This window comes from Tauraco erythrolophus, chromosome 18 (assembly GCF_009769465.1).
Source record: "Tauraco erythrolophus isolate bTauEry1 chromosome 18, bTauEry1.pri, whole genome shotgun sequence".
Lineage (NCBI taxonomy): Eukaryota > Metazoa > Chordata > Aves > Musophagiformes > Musophagidae > Tauraco > Tauraco erythrolophus.
The window spans coordinates 1,349,076-1,369,407 of NC_141482.1; the positions used below are offsets into that span (position 1 = coordinate 1,349,076).

General features: G+C 50.8%; 1 protein-coding gene across 6 annotated transcripts in view; it reads right to left on the bottom strand.

Moving 5' to 3' along the window:
* Positions 1–3,001: 3,001 nt before the first annotated feature.
* Positions 3,002–20,332, bottom strand: part of DLGAP4 (DLG associated protein 4) — a 68,689-nt gene continuing 51,358 nt past the window's right edge. For 5 of the 6 annotated variants that reach the window (XM_086622659.1, XM_086622657.1, XM_086622656.1 and 2 more), the window contains 6 exons: positions 9,936–10,297; positions 8,417–8,508; positions 7,572–7,981; positions 5,773–5,864; positions 4,011–4,163; positions 3,002–3,260 (listed from right to left, as the gene is read on the bottom strand). In XM_086622659.1, the coding sequence (XP_086478785.1) occupies positions 3,045–3,260; positions 4,011–4,163; positions 5,773–5,864; positions 7,572–7,981; positions 8,417–8,508; positions 9,936–10,297 (1,325 nt within the window). In that variant the 3' untranslated portion in view covers positions 3,002–3,044. Of the gene's footprint in view, positions 3,261–4,010; positions 4,164–5,772; positions 5,865–7,571; positions 7,982–8,416; positions 8,509–9,935; positions 10,298–10,549; positions 10,670–20,332 lie in introns of those variants that run through there. The other variant, XM_009977706.2, reaches the window with a different exon arrangement.

Below are 20,332 nucleotides of genomic sequence, written 5' to 3' on the forward strand. Positions count from 1 at the left end.
CCCTGCCCTGCCCCTGCACTGCCTGTGCCCCCGCCCCTTCCCGTGCCCTGCCCGTGCCCTGCCCCTGCACTGCCTTGTCCGTGCCCCTGCCCCTGCCCTGCCCTGCCCTGCTCTGCCCCTGCCCCTGCCCTGCCTTGTCCGTGCCCCTGCCCCTGCCCCTTCCCCTGCCCTTGCCCTTGCCCCCGCCCCTTCCCGTGCCCTGCCCCTGCCCTTGCCCTTGCCCCTGCCCTGCCCTGCCCCTTCCTCTGTCCGTGCCCCTCCCCTCCCCCCGCCCCCCCCCCGCCCCCCCCCCCCGCCCCGCCCTCCCAGCTCGGCGCTCCCGCCCCACCCTCACACCGCCCGCGCGCTGCGGGGCGGCACCGCCCGCCGCCCCGCCCCCTCCCTGCTGCCATTCGCCGCAGCAGCCACACGCTCTGCTGTGATTGGCCGGCAGGACCAGCCGCCCCGCCTCCTGTGTTACCCGGAAGAACCCCGGACACGGAAGGCCCACCCTCCAGCTACACAGGGGGCCGCCATTTTGTTTCATCCGCCATTTGATGGCAGGAAGCAGCCATTTTGTTAAACGTCACACAGCGCTGTGATTGGCTGAGAGCCGTTTCTTGACACCATCACACCCACGTGCTCTCAGGCAGCCCTGTGATTGGCTGCCGGAAGTGCTCAGGTATCAAACCCCGCACGTTCACACACATATTTACATCAAGGTGCGTGTAAATAGGTATAAATACGTATTTTGCAGATATATGCTTCTATATTTGCATATCTCTGTACATGTTTTAATATATGTGTGTGTACACGTATCAAAACGTAGGGATTACACACACAGAACCATAAAACTTTGGGTATGAACCAGACAAAAGGCAGGGGAAGGGCCCGCTGCCCCCATGTGCTGCCAGGTGACGCCCTGGGGGAGGCGGAGCTCCCGCCAGCCAATCGCCACAAACCACACACCCAAAGAGGGCGTGACTTCCTGCGCCAGCAGCCTATGAGGTCGCAGCAGGGAGCAGGACTGCCCCCAGCATGCCCTGTCCCACCCTGCGGCCATCTTGCCGAGGTACCAGTGGCCGGCACTGCCGCACGGCACAGCTTCGCGTTCAGCCCAGTACAAACCAGTCCCAGACACCGCCGCCGCGAACAGACAGGCAGAGAGACAGCGGGCGGCCATGACCCCAGACCACGTTTGCTTTATCTGTTATTTCTCACGGGAAGGCAGCCCGCTGTGCGCGCTGCTGTAAGTTCTTCTCCTCTGAGGGGGCAGGAAGGACTCAAGCCCAATGCTGGATTCCAGTTACATCACAGCCAAACTTTGATGGGAACCCAATTCCATGTTTGGGAGTTGACGGTAGGTGGGCAACAACCGCAAAGCGCCTGTGCATGGACAACACGGGACAGCAGACAATGGCCACTCAGACATCATTCAAGATTTCACTTTTATTTGTTTTTTTTTTTGCCTTCTGGATCACCAACACCCTTTTGCTGAAACCTCTCTGGGATTCCACCCCCACGCAAGTAGCACACAATCTCCCAACTCGTCCAAGCAAGTGAAGAAAAAAAACCCAAAACAAACCCCGGTTCAGATCACTCGGGACAGGGCCAAATGCTTATTTTGAGGGGGTGACAAAGAATTCAGTGGTGGCAGTTCTGGCTTCAGGAAGCCAGACTGAAAAGGAGACCTACAAAGGGGAAAATGGGCTAAAAAATATTTAGCGATCCTTCCTCTACCAAGAGAGCAGGGAGATAAGGAAAAAATAAGTCATCTGATTACACACAGGGTATATATTTTTACACACACTTTTACACACATCTAGATATAGTACATGTAAAATATATGCTATACATATGCCCGTTCTCACCCAGGTGCTTTTCATACACCAGCTGCACTGTGCGCACGGGCATGTATACGTGTGTGTGAGTTAAATGTACAGGTACTACTAAGTGTATATGTGCATATGTACACATACATACAGGCAGGCAGCCGACCACCAGCCACCTGTGCCCTCCTCTTTGTACAAAACCCAGTCCTCCCACCCTGCAACACCATTAGTGCTCTCCCCAGCCCTCCCCTTCCCCAGCCCACTTTGAAACAGGTCCCCCAGTGTAGCAGCTTCTTTCTCAACAAGCAAGTCAAGGAAAATAATTTTGTAAAGGGAAGAGGAGAAAAATCAAAGTGAAGCATGTGTGGATCGTGCCCGTAGTTGCTCTGCGGTTCTTCGGCTCCCCTCCTGTGCCTGGAGTAGGGTGCTGCTCCCTCGGGATCAGCCAGCCAAGCGCTGTCCCCTTCCCCCTCTGCCAAATTATTGCACGTTTGCTTCTGGGCTGCGTTTCGACAACTCTGCATTACATTCCACAGACCCTCTCATCCTCTCACTTCGATAAAACAGAGGAATACAAACCCACGGCCCTGCACCCATGCCCACCCATCCTCCCCCCACCCCAGTATCCCCCATCAAAAGGAAAATAAAACAAAAAAAAACCCAAGAAAGGCTGCTTGCTAGCAGAGTGCAACAGTAGTACACGCTGAATGGGTGTTCTCTTCAGGAGCTCTGTGGAAGAGAGGTTATTTCTAACACGGTAAACGAAGCCATGCAAAGGGTGGGAGAAAGGAAGCAGGAGGAAAAAATAAAGGATGAGAAGGAAGAACAGAACTGAGGAGGAGGAAGAACACAGCATGGCAAGTGCTCAAGGCTTCATGTTTTCTTGTCCTCTTCTTGTAAACAAGCTAATAATTCTCATTAGATAGAACAAGTAAAAAGACTGAAGTTCCAAGTCAAGGGGCTGGAGTTTCCAGGAGTCTGTTCAGTCCGTTCAGCAACACCGCAGCCAGTGAGAAAACAAGGGGTATTTTTTCTTTTTTTTTTGTTTGTTTTTTTTTTTAAAATCTTCATTACTTAAAGCTGAGAGAAAAAAACCCAACTCAGGAGCCCTTTTCAAAGATGGCTCATTGTCTCTAGACTGAATAAATCACACTAGTTTAGAGAGAACCTTTTTTTTTTTTTCCTTTTTAATGACTTATAAAAACCACGCGGTTCCTTCCTCTGCCCCTTTGCTCAAAGGCGGGTCTGTGCCTCGGGTACGTAGATCTCGATGCTATCCGCGCTCTCCGTGGCCGAGTTCTGCCGGACAGAGGCAGCCCGCTTGGCTGCCATGAGACGCTTGCGAGCTTCCTGGCGCTGCTTGTCGGAATCAGAGGCTTTGTCCCGGTTCAGTTGGGATTTGGACTTGGCTGGCTTCTTTGGCACTGGAGGGGGTGGTTTCTTCTCTTCCTTTAGGGAGACAGTAAGGAAAAACCCAAACATAAAATAAAAATGCACATACAGGAGCTTGCTCTCTGATATGGTGGGGACTCTTATGGCACGGGGGACTAAGCAATGAGATGGAGTGTCAGGTTCTTTAGCAAGACACTCCTCAAAATCAGCTTCCCCAACTTCTAGAAACGTGCCATTTTGCATTTCATGGTACAGAGGCCTTCTGTGGACTACAGCTTGCAGACTATGTCTGGCCCAGCAATAGGTCAGAGCACAGCACAGGCAGCATGAAGACTGAACTTGATCCAGAACCGCAAGATTTTAATACACCACCCTGCCCAGAGCCATAGTCCTCCTCCCTACCCTCATGTCTAGTCAAGGCAGTGTGGCCTCGGGACACAGCCTGTGCTGCATTTTCTAAAGGTTCCAGTAGGTGTTTTTTGTGCTGCTCAGACACCAAGAACAGTTAAAACCTATTCATACAGTGCTTGTAACACTAGAGGCCTCTGTATGACTGCTTTAAGCATACCCCACTGCTCATCGCTCTGGTCTCTCTCCATCTTCACGCTTTTTCCCCTCGTACAAAATTGTTTCCACTATTTACTCAAGAGGAACAGCCTCAGGGCACTGCAAGGCTGGGAGATTACACTGCACAAGTGCGAGACGGTAGAAGCCCTGGAGATCTTCTGTTTGCAGACAGAAATAGACCTCAGACACCCAAAACATCTGTGAGGTGCTCTGGCCACTCTCAACTTGCCCCACGCTCACCTTTCTCTCCGGTGTCTCTGCCAATTGCCAGCTGTTAGCTTTCAGGTGGTACAGCTCATCAAACTTCATGCTGATGTCTTCAATGGACAGCTGCAGGAGATCCCAAAACCCAGCTAGGTCCTGAGCTGTGGGTCTGGGATTGGCATTAGGGTTCTAGAAAGGAAAGCATGAAAAAAAAACAAACAACCTTTCATAAATAATATACCCTCCTGACAAGCAAAGCAGTCCACACAGCTTTTTTTTTGTTCACCCCTTTTAAGTCTACCTGCCTGATGACTGAACCTTCAAGAACCCACAGGAGACACCAGCCCCAAATACGCAGAGACACAATGCCATAATTTACAGTCAAAATTATTTCTGCAAAGATCAGGAAGCAGAGATCCTGACTGTATCACTCCTAGAAGAGCCTGAAGAAGAATCCTGAAAGATGCTCTCCGTAGCAGAAAGCAATAGCTCCCATTCTCCCCAAAGCTGCCCCTGCTAGGGCTGATCCCACAGCAGTAACCTCCAACTAACAGTCCCCAGCATGTGACTGAGCTAGAACAGTGGTTTCTTACACAGAGATCATGATTTCAGGGTAGGTAATCATGGAAATGGACACTACATGATGCTTTGACCTGGAGAACTTGCACGTCAGCAAACAGTAATCCTCAGAAGCCAATATAGCTTTCGCAAGCAAAATTACTTTGCTACATCCCCCGCAAACAACATGAAAGTACCTGTAATTCTCAGGCTAGGTTGAAACATTTTAAGTAGCTTAAGTTTCTTCCAAGAACAGAATTTTCCCACTTTTGAGACACTGAACTGCCATCATAGGCCTGGCTTGTCTCAGGAAAGCAGGGGATTAGATCTGAGCAAGCCAGCACGAAGCCAAAGGGAGACCTCGGCACAAAGCTCTGTTGAAAGCCTGGCAGCTCGTGGTGCTGCTGCTCATCTCTCAGCTGTGATCCGCCAGAGATCAGCAAGCAGATGCTCAGCACTTCACCCTCTCCTCCTCCTTCCTGAGTTTCACTAAGTTTTTTTTTTTTTTGCAAGTAAAGGGGAATTCACCTCTGAGGAAGTTTGCAAAATCTGTACCACGATAAAGCTTGAGGGGGGAAAATGAAACAGACTCCCATCCATCCCCACGTTAGCCCTGTTCAGCTCTCAGCAAGGCCAAACCCCAGCAGTACATTTTGAAGAGATCCGATTCAACCAGTGCTCTGTGACCAACAAGGGACAACCCTACTGGGACAGTTTCACCATCCACATCATCTACACACAAAGCAAGCATGTTTGGAGACGAACAGTAGACTATTCAAACATGCCCCCCTATTTGGCAAAACCTCAGTGGTTCACCTCAAAAAGCCCTTTAGAAGTAACAAAAAAGGCAGTTTCCAGGACACACAGCAGCACGGCTAATTGGCAACTCAGACCCATAGAGAGACTCAGTGTATTCAGCATGCCCTGATCAGCAGTTCCAGAAAATTCCCCTGTGCTCACGTAAGCACCGAAAGGAATTGCAAACACTCATCCCTGAGCAGAGCACAGCCCAACAACTGCCTGTTCGGACAGGCGGTTGAGGGGATCAGCTTCCCACTGCTCAGCTCCTGTTTTAAATCAGCATTCCTCCATGGAGTGGTGGTCAGGCTGTAGGCTACAGCTGCATTCTCTTTGTTTTTACAGTGATGGTAGCCTGTTAATATCTGATCACATTCCTGTAGTGCTGCTGAAACAGATACATCACTCACTCAGAAACCAGGAGAGAGAGATCCAGACTCACCAAGTTTTGTTCACAGAGGCCGTGGAATTGCTGGAACTTCTGTGACATAAGTAACTGTGCACTGCCCACTGCACTCAGGACTTTTCCTAAGACTATAGGGGAGGAAAAAAGAAAAAAAAACGAAATACCTCAGTTGAACAGATTATTAAATGCAGCAATGAACTTGAGTGTTCCTGGAGCAAAGAAACACTCTTGATTCATTAGAAAAGGAGTTTCAGAGCTCCCCAAGGAATTAACTGCTCTCAGGGAAAGAAGATGTATTGAAACTATAATCGACTTCTCTCCTTACCATCTATTATTGCTCCTTTTAGAGCAGGTCAAAAGCAGGCCAGACTGAACAAATTACATCGGAGCTGGCAGGAAGTCCCTCAACCTGCCTTCAGCCCCTCAGACAAGCCACCAGCACCACCTCAGTGAGCAGATCTGCTGGCACCTGCGTGCAGATCACAACCTGCTCTTCCACTCATGCACGAGGTGAAGGTAGCAAGAGGCAGGAGAACTGTCTCCAATCTCCATTTACCAGAAGGGATTAAAATACCAGCAGCAGGCTAGGGCTTTTAATACCCAGGACATTACGCTGCTCTGAGTGGGTTTTCCAAGAAGCCTCTGGGCATGGCAACATTCCTGCACTCATTAATGGAAAAACACTGTATGGGCTTTTCCCTTCCAACGGCACGGTTGAGAGACCCGCAGTGCACACAACTGCACCCTGAACAGGGACGAACCGATGCCCCTTCTCCTCCCTGGTCTGTTGCTGCGCTTACTGAATCGGTTCCGAATATTTATGGATCTTGGTGGGACAAGTGTAAGCTGGGCTCTCTCCGTACCCATCACGTTCTCGGTTACACAATCTCCTAGGATATCACTCTTAGAGGTCACAGATATAATGCTACACTGGGCTCGGTGCCTTTTCTTGCCAGAGCACTCTTGCTGCAGGCAAAACAAGGGCATCCCCTGGGGCAGGGAGAGCCCTGGCACTGCCTGCCCAGCTTGGCAGCCAGAGCAGCATCTTAGTGCAATGGGATTAGAGATTAGCTCCCCCAAGCCCTAGCAGCGACAGTGAGCTATAACTGAGTCTCACCGTTACTTCACCTTTCTCAGGTATTAAAAAAAAATAAAAATCAGACTCAAAACAAAGATCCTGCCCTCTGCAGCCTTGTCACCCACTTCTGTCACTCTGTACACACCATAGGCCTGATTTTCACTGCAAGAAGCACAGGTTTTGCCAACTCGTTTGAAAATAACGGAACAAGCCCAGTTGGGACCAAACCCAGTAAAACTGAGTGGCCTTGTTTTGCATGTGCTTCTGGTGTATTTAGCACAAATTCAGCGAAGCTTTCCCATATGAAGAAATCTCCTCTTTGCTGTGAAGACAAGCCCACTGGTTCAACAGCTTGAACGAGCTCAGAAGTCAGGTTCGTTCTGCCCCGCTGCCAACTAAACTTTCACCTGCTCACTTGAATGCAAGGGGTGAGGCAGGGAGAAAGCTCCCACAGCCTCCCTGAAAGCAATCCATTTCAGCTTTTAGCAGTTTGGAATGGTCAGAAGCTGCACCATCCCCTGCAAGTCTCATAGGCTGCATCACAGTATTATTTCTTACCCCATCTGCTAGAGGAAGTTACCTTCTCCTTTCCAAAGAAAACACATTCCTTATCCCATAGTCATTTCCATGTTCTGTCTCTGTGGGCTATCAGCAACTTAGCTGCAGAAAGCTGATCCAACACTCAGTTACAGCACTTTCTCGAGGGAGGAGCTGCTGGGCTGCTCCAGTCTAGTGTCCGGAGGCTGACAGCACCTACCTTCTTCAGAGAGATTGTTCTCTTTGGTCTCCTGGTCCATCTGGCGGCACCAGCCTTCTAACCGCTCCGTTTCTGCCTGCAGCAGCTTCAGAAACCAGTACCCGTCCCGCCGGCAGGCTCCTGGCTGCGTGGGCTCTGATGGAGAGGTGGAGGACGTCTCAAGCCAGGGGTCAGGAGGAGGGAGAGAGGAAGGCTCCAGGGCTGGGTCATTGTTTTCTCCATAGGAGAGGTTTCTCTTAATCTGCGAGGGCTTGGCTGGTTGCCTGGTAGTGGCATCAACACCAACAGAGTTGTTGTGCTGGGGGCACTCAGCGAGGCTTCTCTCAGATGATTTACAGCTAGAGTTATTAGGTTCCTGCGTGTCAGAGTCTGTGTCCTGTTTGGAGGACATGCTGCGAGAGTGGCTGTTTCTAGAGAGACCAGAAGCCAACGTTAAACAGCAGAACTCAACCTGGCTGAGGAGTGGAACGCATCTGTTGGTTACAGCCTCCCCCTGCCCACCCGGCCCCTCCTCACACACAAACCCACCCCACGCACTCAGACAGACACGATGAGGCTGCCCGCTTACCGCAACAGGCCGTTCAGACGAGAGGACTGACGCACATCTACAATTACATCTTGTACTTTTTTTAAATTATTTTTTAAATTTCAAACTCCCATTGATTTGGCTGCTTACAGAACAAGTCCTTTCTGCAGCGGGGGTGTGCTGTGGAGGAAGAGCTCTCCATGGGCCCCCATTCAACACCACTCATATTGGAACAAAGACCGGGAGAAGGTCTAAGCGGAAGTGAGGGAAGCACAATTTAAAAGAAATGAAGCTACAAAAGCTTGTGTCATTCACTTACCGCCACTCGTCCTCTACCTGCACCCCGATGGACTGGAATTTGGTGGCTGGTGGAGGAGGCTCCTCTTTTGCCACTGGCTGAAGGCAGTCAACCTTATTAAACAACAAAAATACAGACAAAAACAGACTCAAGAACTTGCTGCTGGAATTCACATTAGTAGACCAGGAGCGCTGCGCACACACGGCATGCCGACACCGTGTGCCAACCGGAGGGTCATCTCAGGGGAGGCACCAGGCCACCGCTCAGGTCTGCCTCCACTCGAGCACCAGGACTGCATCCTGCCGGGCTGCTGCCACGTGTCTGCTCCGAGAGCACTGGGCTCTGCCATCCACCGCTCTGCATGGCTGTGGCACACTGGGAAGGGCAGTGGCCCCAAAGGAGCAGCTGTGCGTGTGGCATCCGACACGGGCAAAGGCCCAGAGATTCAAGAGAGGGCAGTGATTAAGACTGACAGCAAAACCCAGCTTCCTCTCTCCCAGGGACTGACACCCTCCATAACTCTGGATAAGAGGGTTAGAAGGTTTTAGGCAGGAAATCCAGGTCATAGGCAGGTGGCTTGGGAACCAGCTCAGAAATGGAAGGGGAGAGGAAGGCAGCCAGCCTCTCCAATGAGAGTTCTCTTGCCTTGCTGTCCTTTCAGCAGGTGTTTTGCCCCACTAGCCCTGCAGAAAAGCCTTCACTATTATCATGTGTACCTAACTGGGCAGCCAGCCTTACTGTAAAGCCCATGGAGAACTTACTCAGCACACACACACGTGGTGGCTCAAAGCCCAGATCCTGCATTTGGACTTGCCCAAGGGCTCGAATGCCCTGCACCACTGAACCAGCACTTTGGGACAGAACAAGTGCTCGCAGCACTCAGCAGAAACTGGGAAATCTCTCCACAAGAAGAGTGTACAATTGCAGATGACTTAAGCTTTGCTGAAGAAAGCACGGATTTATGGTACTCAATGGGTTCTCATTTGACTATGTAATCAACATCTCATTTCCATCGATTTCCACAGAGTTAAACACTTCCAGCAAGAGACACAGCAACCTGCTGGGAATGGTGGACAGCAAGGAATCGCTCCCTCCTGCCTACAGCCCTGGGACCATTTCGCACCGCAGCAGCCCGTACTACATGGGTGTCAGGTAGTGCCTACCTCTCAGAAGCAAGACCACTTGGCCTCTAGAACCATGACAGACAAGGAGCAGACTGATGTGAAGTAATATATAGCACAGGCTCAGCATACTAGCAGCAGAAGGCCTCTTTAGAGGGACTCACCCAGTTAACATGGTCCCACTGCTTTATGAAACGTTTTAATTTTGTACTAAAAGAACTTAGTCTTTTCTGGTGTGTTATGGAAAGCTTCTGCTGTATTTCACCCCTGGGAACACAGGAAGTTACTCTGACAAGGCAGTTAGTTTCTCTTGCTATTCTAAGGGAGTTCAGAGGCACACCTGGTCACACAAAATGCACACGCTAAACAGATGGGTTAAGGACATTCCTTAGGACAAAGGAGGACAAACTATTCCGTACTTGTATTCCTATAGACGACAGCTTTCTTTTGGGGATATTCTCCACTTTAGGCTCTTCGCTAGTCAGAGTCCCTTTGTCACTTTTCAAAGTTGCATTTTTCTGGGGTAACTCTGGAGTCTCTCTTGCTGGAGTCACGACGCTTCCCCTTGTCACGCTGGGTGTCCTGGTGCTGTCCAAGCTGTCCGAAGAATTGCTGAGTCCCGACTGGCTGGTCACCTCGCTCTTGTGGTCCTGGCTGTCCAGGTAGGTGTCCTGCGCCGATTCAGTGCTGCTCTGCACAGTGACAGAGATGAACGGCTTTGATGTGGTCCGCGGTGGGACAGGAGGTGGAGTCTTTTTATATGCCACTAGGCATGATGAACCTGCAGTAATGGAGGTGGGAAGAATGGAGAATGCAAAAGACAGATTGGGGGGGAGAGAGAGAGATACAGTAAAAGAGAAAGAAAAAGCAGGTCAGTCACAACATCCAAGAGGAGCCTCCAAGTAGAAGCTGGAGGCAGAAATGCAGAAACAGCCTACAGCCAGCAGCTCACACTGCATAACCCAAACCAAAGCATAAGGGGAAGCGGAAGGCAGAGCCAGAGCTAGCTTGCAAAAGAAGTCAAAAGGAATACCATGATATGTGAAAGGCTGGAAATGGAGAAGAGGTATAGAAAAGCCTCCCAAGAATGCTACAGGGTTTGGCAGGTGTAAGCCTCCACGTTGGGGAAATTTTCTTTGGCTAAACCCTATGTTTTAGTGTCCTAGTACAGCCAAGTGTCTCAGCTCTTTGTCCCATCAGTTGACAAGTTTCAGTGTCTGGACCAGGGTGGTGTTTTTTCCTATAAAAACGGAAAGAAGTCATAAAGTTTGTTAGACGCTGATGGTAGGAACAAACATTTGTGAAGTACCTTACAAACCTAGAGCAACATACATCTGGATGGAACAGCCCAAGAGTGGAGAGTGCTGCTCCATGTCCCTAGATCCAACCAGTAGTGAGGCTGACGATGTGTTCCCAGCAGGCACACAGAGCACACGTATCCACACATGTACATATGTGTGGCTGGCCACACGGATCACAGACGAGTACCTGGACACAGACAGCAGCAATGGCCTCACCCTGCTCCCATCTCTGGCTTGACAGGATGGAAGTCCATAAGTGACTATATACGTACATGGAGAATCCTGCAGCAACTGCTCTTCGGCACTCAGACTGCCCAGTTCTTGGCCCCTGGACATACAAGCCCCTGAGGCCAAAGTCCTATTCCAGCTGCTGTTCAGACAGGACAGGCTACGCTGGGCAGGGCATGGCCAGACAAGCACACTGACCAGCTACCTACCTACACACAACTGACCCCATTTACCCCTTACCCCTGTATTCCTCACTCTTGTTCATCCCCAGACCACCAAACCCCCTTTCTTTTCCCACCTTTGGTTCCACCTCTAATATCTCATTAAGTCCTGTGCAATCCTAAACTGCTTTCCCCCTGCACCCCATAACATCTCCCAGCCCTTGCAGCAACCTCCTTAGTCCAAAAGGTGATCTGGAGAGCTGCTCCCCATGGCTTGTGGTGATGGGTGTCACACCTGGACACCAGGGCTGAGGCTCTGCTGGGACAACTCCAGGAGGAGCCTGGACAGGGTGTTCAGTGCTCAGGGGTCCTTGGCTTGGGGTCCCACCCACCACTGTGTGTCCCTGCTTGTCCCCGCTCTGGGCCTGCGATGGGCTGATGGCCTCTGGGATGGACCTGGGAGTAGCCCAGCAGGGCATGATTTGGGTTCCCCCTCCTGCTATTGTCTCTGAGCCCCTTCATGTGCGTACAGAGGAGCTTTATCACACATAACACCACCCCACTCCAAGGCACAGAGAGGCTCACACCACCCTCTCTCCTTGCACAGCACTGCCCAGCCACCCATTTCACCTTCTGGGAAGGCCACACTCCTGGAGTGGGAAAATTAGTGCTGCTGCCAGGTTCCTCCCAAGGGGCTCGCAGGTCTGCGTGGCTGCAGTGTGCTGTGCCCTACAGTCCCACTCCCTGGGAGGGAGCTGCAGGGTCAGGGCTGTTGCAGGGTAACCCTGTGCTGGCCGGGCAGTGCCTGCAGCGATCCCCCTGCTCTCACCTTGGTGTCTGGGCAGTAGTGCACAGTTGTGCTCTGGTGCTGCAGGCTGTGTAGAGAGCTTTGCTGCTCCAGGCTGTGAGCAGATCAGTGCCATCACCATCCCAGGTCACGGAGGGCCAAGGTCAGCCTGCCCAAACTGTACTTTACAAATTAAAAGGAAATGTTTCCCTGCTCCTGGGCTTGCTGAGTCAGCATGTTACCGAAGCATGTTTGCAGGGCAGTCTCTTTCCCACATCATCAATGACAAACCAAGTCCCTGTGAAGTCACTACAGTACAAGGGTGTGGGAAGCTCCGGTGGTGGCAGGGCTGTCACTCTCCTTGGTCTTTGGTCTCCTGCAAAGGGGTTCTCTCCTTCAAACTGAAACCCCATGGACCAGCCTGATCTATGCACCCCTTTCCCCTAGCCCTTGACATGCAGATGTTGACACCAGCACAGACCCCTACACCTCCCAGGCCACCCAACTAACACCACAGAGGACTGTACAAACCTAAACGTGGTTTCTAAGTGTTGTCCTAGTACAGCTCTGATGGCTGCAGGGGCTGTCATTCCCTTGGCTTCCCTGCTCCAGCTTGTATTCTCTGAGTAAAGTTTTGCACCTCGAATTGCAAGCTCCTACCTCCCACTGCACTGCCCAGTCCCACACATCACCTCCCCAAAACGTGCTAGCACAGTGATAAACATATATGCAGATACAGATACAGACCATTTTCATTGAAAAAATACAGATAGACTGTTAACTTCATCATTTCCATCCCCAAAATAGCCACGAGTGTACTAACAAATTTAGCACCGGATTAGAGACCAGTCCTCTTCTGTCAGGAACCCTTTGAGTACTTAGGGACCGCAAGGGCAGCCAGAGGTACCTGCTGCTTCCCAGCAGATGTTTAGATCATTCAGGGCAATCAGACACAACCACTCCTGGCACAGCCCATCACAGGGTGCCTTCCATTCCCTGCAGAACTTTAGCACAATTAACTGAGAAGCATCAAATGGACCCGATCCGAATTGATTACAGGCATGGGCAGGGGTGTTTCAGGTGACACGGGCCTCCTGGCAGCTCCTTTTCCTCCCCAGACAGGTCCCTCTGCTGGCAGCAGAGACTGACAACACTGCCAGGGCACCCAGGACGAGCGTCCCAGCTGCTCCCCAGTCTCTGCTGGGGTCAGAGCCCGTCCTGCACACCCCTGGGAGCTCAGCCGTATTCCCTGTGGGGAAACTGCACAGCTACACCATGTGCCTTACTGACAGTATTTACACGTGTCTCTACTTACACATCCCGATAGTCACCACGTTAACAGGTAAAGTGCCACTTCAGAGAAGGAACTGAAAGGGAGGGGTCACAGGAGGAGGAGATCTGTTTCCAAAAGCGTTTACACGCCCAAAGACACCAAGCAGCACTGTAATGGTGCTGCTGCTACTGGAGAAGTAGGGAGTATGCGCCAAGGTTACCAACCGAGCTGCCTTTCAGCGTGAGTCTGGACAGGAGCTCAGGAAGGCATAAAACCCACCCCAGTTCCCCCAGCCCCCCAGTACACCAAGTCCAGCACAAACTGAGTAGTGTCCTGATGGCCATGAGAGCGGGACCTGTCCTGACCGCTCACCCCAGACCCTTACGCCCCACTTGGAGTGGGGAACTACATAGCTGAAAAATAACCGTGACAGGCTGCTGTATCTGGGGACTGGGTTATTTTTCAGCTTTATCAGTCCCAAGCACTGGCACGTGCCATGTAAACCACTCGGGGCAGCCTGAGCCCACCACTGCCGTGTCTCCAGCCAGGGACAGAACTTATTATGCACTTTAAAATCCACCTACGATAATTTCCTAGAAGGTCAGACACAGGTGCTTCAACTTGTCAGATTTACATGCCAAAACACAGCTGCACATATCCTTTAGCCAATACTTATTCAGTCGTGTAAACAGTGTGCAACTGCACTGCAAGCTCATCACTAACGGATGACTAAAAGGGCACTGGCACTCCCTTCCCACCCAGCAGTCCCACTTCATCACCTTTCTCAGGCAGGGTGGAAGCCCCTGTGCCCAGGACAGCAGCAGGACCTGCTGCAGATGCTCGAGCAGCACCAGCTCAGAAGCGTTCAGCATCTCCAAGCAAGTCAAGCTCACCACTGGGATGTCTCTTTCAGAGGTACCAGATTAGATGGCATCGCACTGCACGATCGCTCTGTCCCCTTCCCTGTGCTCTCTTCTGCTGGACATCCCCAAAAGCCTCCTTAGGTGTAGTGTAGATTTGGTCAAGTTAAAAACTCACCTTCTTACAGATCTTTACCTACTCTTACAGCAGAAATCTTGACTATTGCCTACCCAACACAACATGCTAGATGGGGAAAGCATTGCTCATGTGAGCACAGCTACGAGAGCTTTGCCCCATCACAGAAGACTCCCCCAGCCATACAGCTGAACAGCCTCTTGGCTGTGTGCTGCAACAGCTCATCGGCCACCCGCGCGGGTTCGTGGAGGACGCCGCCAAAGACGGAGGCAGAAGTTCAACCATAGACATCTTTGGCTGTGCATGCACTCATCGCTGCCCTCTGGAGCGAAGCCAGAGATGCAGGCGGCCGGAGCCCTGACAGCCGCAGAGAGAGAAGCCATCGAGCACCCCACGGATGAGGAATGCCCACACAGTCACTCTGCCAGGGCTGTCTGACCAGAAAGCACCATCTCAAACCGCTACAGCAATTTCTAGGCCGAGTCCCACACCCTGTCTTGCACAGCCCATCCCACCAGAGCGGTGTAGGAGCAGCCCGGACAGAGCAATCACAGAAGTACCCCTTGATAAGCTGTGGCTACGCCACCAAAACACAGGACGCTCACGCTGTCTTGTGTTACTGTACCAGGACACTACAGCAGCTATTATCTACGACAAGCAAGAGCCACTCAAATTGGCAGTGCAGAAAGCATGTCTGTACAGCCTTCCAATTAAATACCTTGTGTCCCCACTCCACATGGCCTCTGTTCTTCCCAGGGAGAGTGCCCAGGGCCAGTGCACCAGCTGCCCAGGGTCCCCTGCCACCCAACAGTGGCACCGTCCCCCCAGAGGGCACAGACGGGAGGGGTGCGGTGGTTTTGCTGGCGTGTTTACCAGGAGCACAGCTCAAGTTTCCCAGCTGCTGTTTACACCCCCAGGGCTGTAATGTAATTGGGGAAAGTAAATCAATTGCTATCTGATATCGAACACGGCAGCCAGGCAAAACAAGGGGAGGGCAGCACATCAGCACAGAAAGGCAGTTGTTTCCTGGGGAAGATCAGTGGTGTTCAGGGTCAGTAAGCTAGATCCAAATGCATCCTAACACCCAGCAGCAGACAGCATGAATACTGTTTGTGGTGCTCTGTATACAGGGGGTAACTGCAGCTTCCCCTTGTCTTGTACCTGGGGACCCCTTTGTGCCATCAGCTCAGCCGAAGAGCATCACAGATTTTGCTAGAAGGGAATCACATAATACCAACAAAAAACCACTCCTGTTAATGTACATGTGGTCAAAGGGTTGACTGTGAGCTATAAAAACAAGTTTATGGCTCTAAGAAACACTGCAAATGAAAGAAACAAAGATCAGGACCCTTGAAGAACCAGGGATGCTTTGAGTAGTGTAATTGCAAATTAACCCCACTGAAGCCCTCTGCAACCATAAAACAGGGACTTGTAACAGTGCAGCAAACCCAGAAGCTACACCTTACCTAAAAAGGGTTTCAAAAGCCAAAGTCAGAGCAAGCCCAACTAGAACAGTCTGCCCTTCCCCCTCAACACAACTCTGAACTAAGTTTCAGGCTTTCTTGCATCTGTGGGAAGAGAGAAGACATTGTGGAAGCCAAGAGCATCCCAGTATTTCTGTAGGAGAGGTATGTTAGTGGACCGACCCAGCAGGCAGCATGCCCTCTCAGCTCAGAGGTAACCCCACCAGTTAGGAGCGTTCTAGTTGCTGACTTACCCTCTCCAAAGGGCTACAGCTCAACAGGGTATGAATCTGCTCCCGAGTTGCTGCAGGTCATAGCTTACTGTATTTTAAAATCAGCTTGTGCTATCATGGGGAACTGACAATCCATGTGGGCACTGGAGCAGGTACACATTTGATTCTGCAGCACCATCAGCTAAGTCTGCTTGTGAACATCAGCCACACTCCAAAAAGGTGCAGGAAGAACACGAAAATGTGGAAGTTTTGCTTAAGCTTCCAGCTTTGCAGCACTAGACTCATCCTGCTCATAGGATCTTCCAAGACTTATTTAGGCAAGCTGTTACAATTCACAACTGTGCTGTGGGTGATTGATTTTTGGGGGGAGCGATGCTTGTTTATAGTCCTCCTTGCATAATTATTTTTAGAAAGCAGCATGTTTCCAAATTAGCATCTTCCACATGACATTACCTGCTGCTCTCAGGGTCTTGGGCAATACTCACTAATGTAGCCTTGAGCAGAAGACCTGCGTTTTCAGAGCCTTAGCCTGGAGAGCCCTCCTGACCCCCAAACCAGTTGGGCATGCTGTGATCCTCTCCTTCCAGAGAACTAGGCATTTGCTTCTTGAAACACTAAGTGAAAGCGTCATAAAATAATATTAAATCCAGTGCTGCCTTAAGAGGCCCCTGTTCCAACACCGCCAGGCTGTGCTGACCTGCTCAGCACCTGGCAGCACCGCCAAGATCACAGCCAAGGTATTTGGTTTTAGATTTAAATATCTTAATTGCCCTCAAGTATGCGTCTGGCATGAAGTGCCTGGTTATTTTGCTGCTATTGCTGATTCAATACAGCCTGGTGCTATTTCTAATCACCCCAGTGACTTCGAGGACCCATTCAAGCCATCCTCATTTTTGCTAAATTATCTCAAAGGCTCCAAGCCACAGTCAGTTGTGAAGGCAAGTTAGACCGGCCTCAAACATATTAGGCAGGGCTCAGGCTGCTATCACTTTCCTGCTCCATGCATCCTCCCTTTCTCCATGGGAAGATCTGAAGAAATGACCTCATTTCACCGTGCATAAACCAACATGCTCTGAAATCATCGTTCCTACCAGAAGACAAGCTCGTTTGTCTTTTAAATGAAGCAACCTCATCATCTTGCAGCAAATCAGAACCACCATCAGTTGCATTATCCCCTCGGAGATTTTGGTCGCATGTCTTTGGGCTTGTGTTTGCCACAGGGTCTCACACATGGAAGGAGCTGCATTTAGAGGCAGTTTTCAATAGCAAAGGGAACTGGAACAGCCACATTCCAAGCAGCCTGACCTCTGATTTTCATAAGCTCAAGGAACACTTCAAGGTTGAAACCGTAATGAACTGCAGGATGTTTTATTTGTAGAGTCCAAGTGAAAACGATCCCCAGTTACAATCGCTACTGAAGACAACACAGACCTTTAGTGATTTTTACAGTTCACAGCAATCATTTCAGACCCTATTTTTCTGCTAAAACATAATGCTTCTGTGGCCACAGCACACGGGCCTCCTCAAAGCTGTACTTGACCTGTATAGCAGCTGTTTGAGTACTCTGTAGTTTGAAGGTTAAGATACCTACAGTAGGTAGAGGCATAGATGAAAAACCTCCCCAAATTTTGTTAGTCTATAGGAAAATATTTCCATCCAGACAAGACAGGGAATCCATGTGAAGATGCTGTCTCTTGCTCTGAAAGAATGACTGTCTTCACACTGGAGAAATTTTAAAAGAATTCTTACACTGGTTAAACAAAACCACACTCCTGGAAAGCAGAGTTAAGTAACTGCATTTGTTTAAAGAGACTGTTCATGGATTTGCTATAAACACCTACTCCCTCAGCGCCTTCCCTTCGTTCATCTTAGCAGTACAGAAACATCTCACCTCGATACTATGCAGAAGATGCCAGGCACCCAACAAGGAAATATGCTGCTGACCATGACCAAGCCGGGGAGTCAGGCATGGGCTGCAGACCCTCCTGCCACGCTCCTCACTCCGCCAAGCTGCAGCCTAAACCCCCAACAGCAGCAGGGTCCCCGAGTGAGCAGCTCACCCACCTTACAGTCCAGACTGTGCACAGCCTCCACGGAGGCTGAACGTGCCCATAGAGACCTACAGAGCAACCAGCCCAGTAAAGCCCTTGTGAAGGTCTCAGATAACCAAGAGGAACATTGTCAGCACTTCACCAGCTCCCCACAGCTTTGCTTACTGTACCTCCTGTTTCGTTATAATCACGGAGTCGATACACAAGTCAGGTTGTGCTTGTAAGTCAGACAACAGAGCGTGCTCCAGGCACTCCTCCCAGGCAGCAGCACCAGGGGAAAAGCACCACCACGTTACAGCCCACACAACAGCCCGGCTCCTGCTCCACACATCCAAATCACCTCGAGTAGTTCTGAAGGAGGTCAGTGAAGAAATCCAACCTTACTTTCCCCTTGTTATTGCCCTACTCATCCTCAGCGTTTGGCCCCAGCACAGCTCAGCAGTAGAGCAGCAAGCCCTGCAGTCTGCTTGGGCACGGCTGGAGTGACAGCTGGGACACGGGGACCACCGGCACACCGCTGCCTGTGGGCTGATGCTTCTCCCATCACACAACCAGCTGAAGACAGACGCTTGTTTCCAGGGCAGACAAGAGGCCTTGGGCTCTCTGCTTCCATCCCTCTCCACAGGTGATAGGGCACCCCCTCACACCAGCCTCCTGGACTCCCAACCAGATGCAAGAACATCACAGCAACATCAGAGAGCAGCCAAGGAGGCCATACTGAGGAAAGGTGGGTCTGCAGCAGAGACCAGGAGAGATGAGGGCAGCAGGCTCATCTCTCCCACTGAAGCACCTTGGGGTTATACCCTGAAACCCCATCAAACTGCAGCTGTTCCTACCAGCAGCTATGGAAGATGACCAGACCTCACTTGGAGTTATACCCAAGTCACCTTTCCTGACCCAAACAGCTATAGGAAGTGGGTATTTCCACTTGAAGTGAAGAGCATCAACTCATCTGTGACAGAAGCACATAGAGGGGAGATGTCCTTACTAAGGAGCACCATTCTCCCCATGCAGGCGTACTGGCTTCCTCTGGGAGCACCCACTGTCTGACCCACATTCCTGCTTGACCCATACTCCAGCTCCCTGTTGGTACAGCCTGTAGCAGGTTTGTAGACTACATTTCAGCTATCTGGCCTTTTGTCACAAAAGAAGAAAAGAAGCAACTTCTTAGCTTTAAGAGAAAGACCTGCTTCCCTAAAGCCCCACCACAATCCAGCCAGAGAAGCTAACACAGCCACCACCTCCTCACCACCGACCAGCAAGTGCTTCCATGTTTGCAAGGGCTACAGTATGAAACAAAGATCCCCATGAAGAGGTCTTTGCTTCCCAGCTGGGAAACCACTTGCAAGTGCTGGTCAAGCAAGCACACAGATTAATGTGTTAAAGATTTGTCACCCGTTGGCCCTGTTTGGGTTCAGTACCCACCGTGGTCACTGCACTCTCGCAGCTCTCTAAGGCTGTGCTGGCAGGACAGTGTTTATCACCTATGTACCCATCTGCTACCTGTTAGTAAGAAACAGGGGACTGCCCTGCACTCGCTCGACCACTGCCAAGTACCGTAAGTTCCTGGATATTATTGAAACAAAAGAACTGGACATATCTGCAGGAAAAGGACCTCAAACTCAACGGAGCATCTCAAATGTTACAGTCAGAGAACCCCCCACGATGCAAGTGCAGAAGCAAAGGGCTCTCCTTGAGTATGAGCTGTGAGTTTTTTAGACTAACAATACAGCTTTCATCCAGAAACACACCACAGAATACTCTGTACAACCCTCTGTGTTCTCTGGTCACTCAAGATGGAGATGCCTTTAGGGTGAGCTGTGGTGTTAGTTATCAGCATTGAGTAACTACGCCGGTGAGCAGAGGCCTGCACAGGGCAGGCGAGAGGGCACGGGTGGCACCCGGGACTGCACGGGATTTACCAGCCACTTCTGATGACAGACCATGGCCCTGTACTTGGCGGGGAGTAGAAATGTTTAACCAGTGGAGGAAGGGCTAAGATGGTTGTGATCTCTTTACATGAGGGACTTTGGATTTTCCAATGTAACAGAAGTTTGAGCTTCTTGGAGATGCTCTGATTTGGAATTCGTAGCAATGTTTGAGCAGAGAAATTATAATAAGCACTTACACCCCAAAAACAATTACACTGGGAAGGGCAAGGCAGCTTGGTGATTCTCTTTCCCCCAACCACCCCCCAAAAGCCACTTGTAGGTCACAAATTTAAGAGGCACGAAGCAGAATGCTGAGGTTCAAAAATACGGTATCTTGCGCTGCCAGCCCTCTGACCGATGTGGTCATCTCCCCCTCACCCATGCAGCCGGGA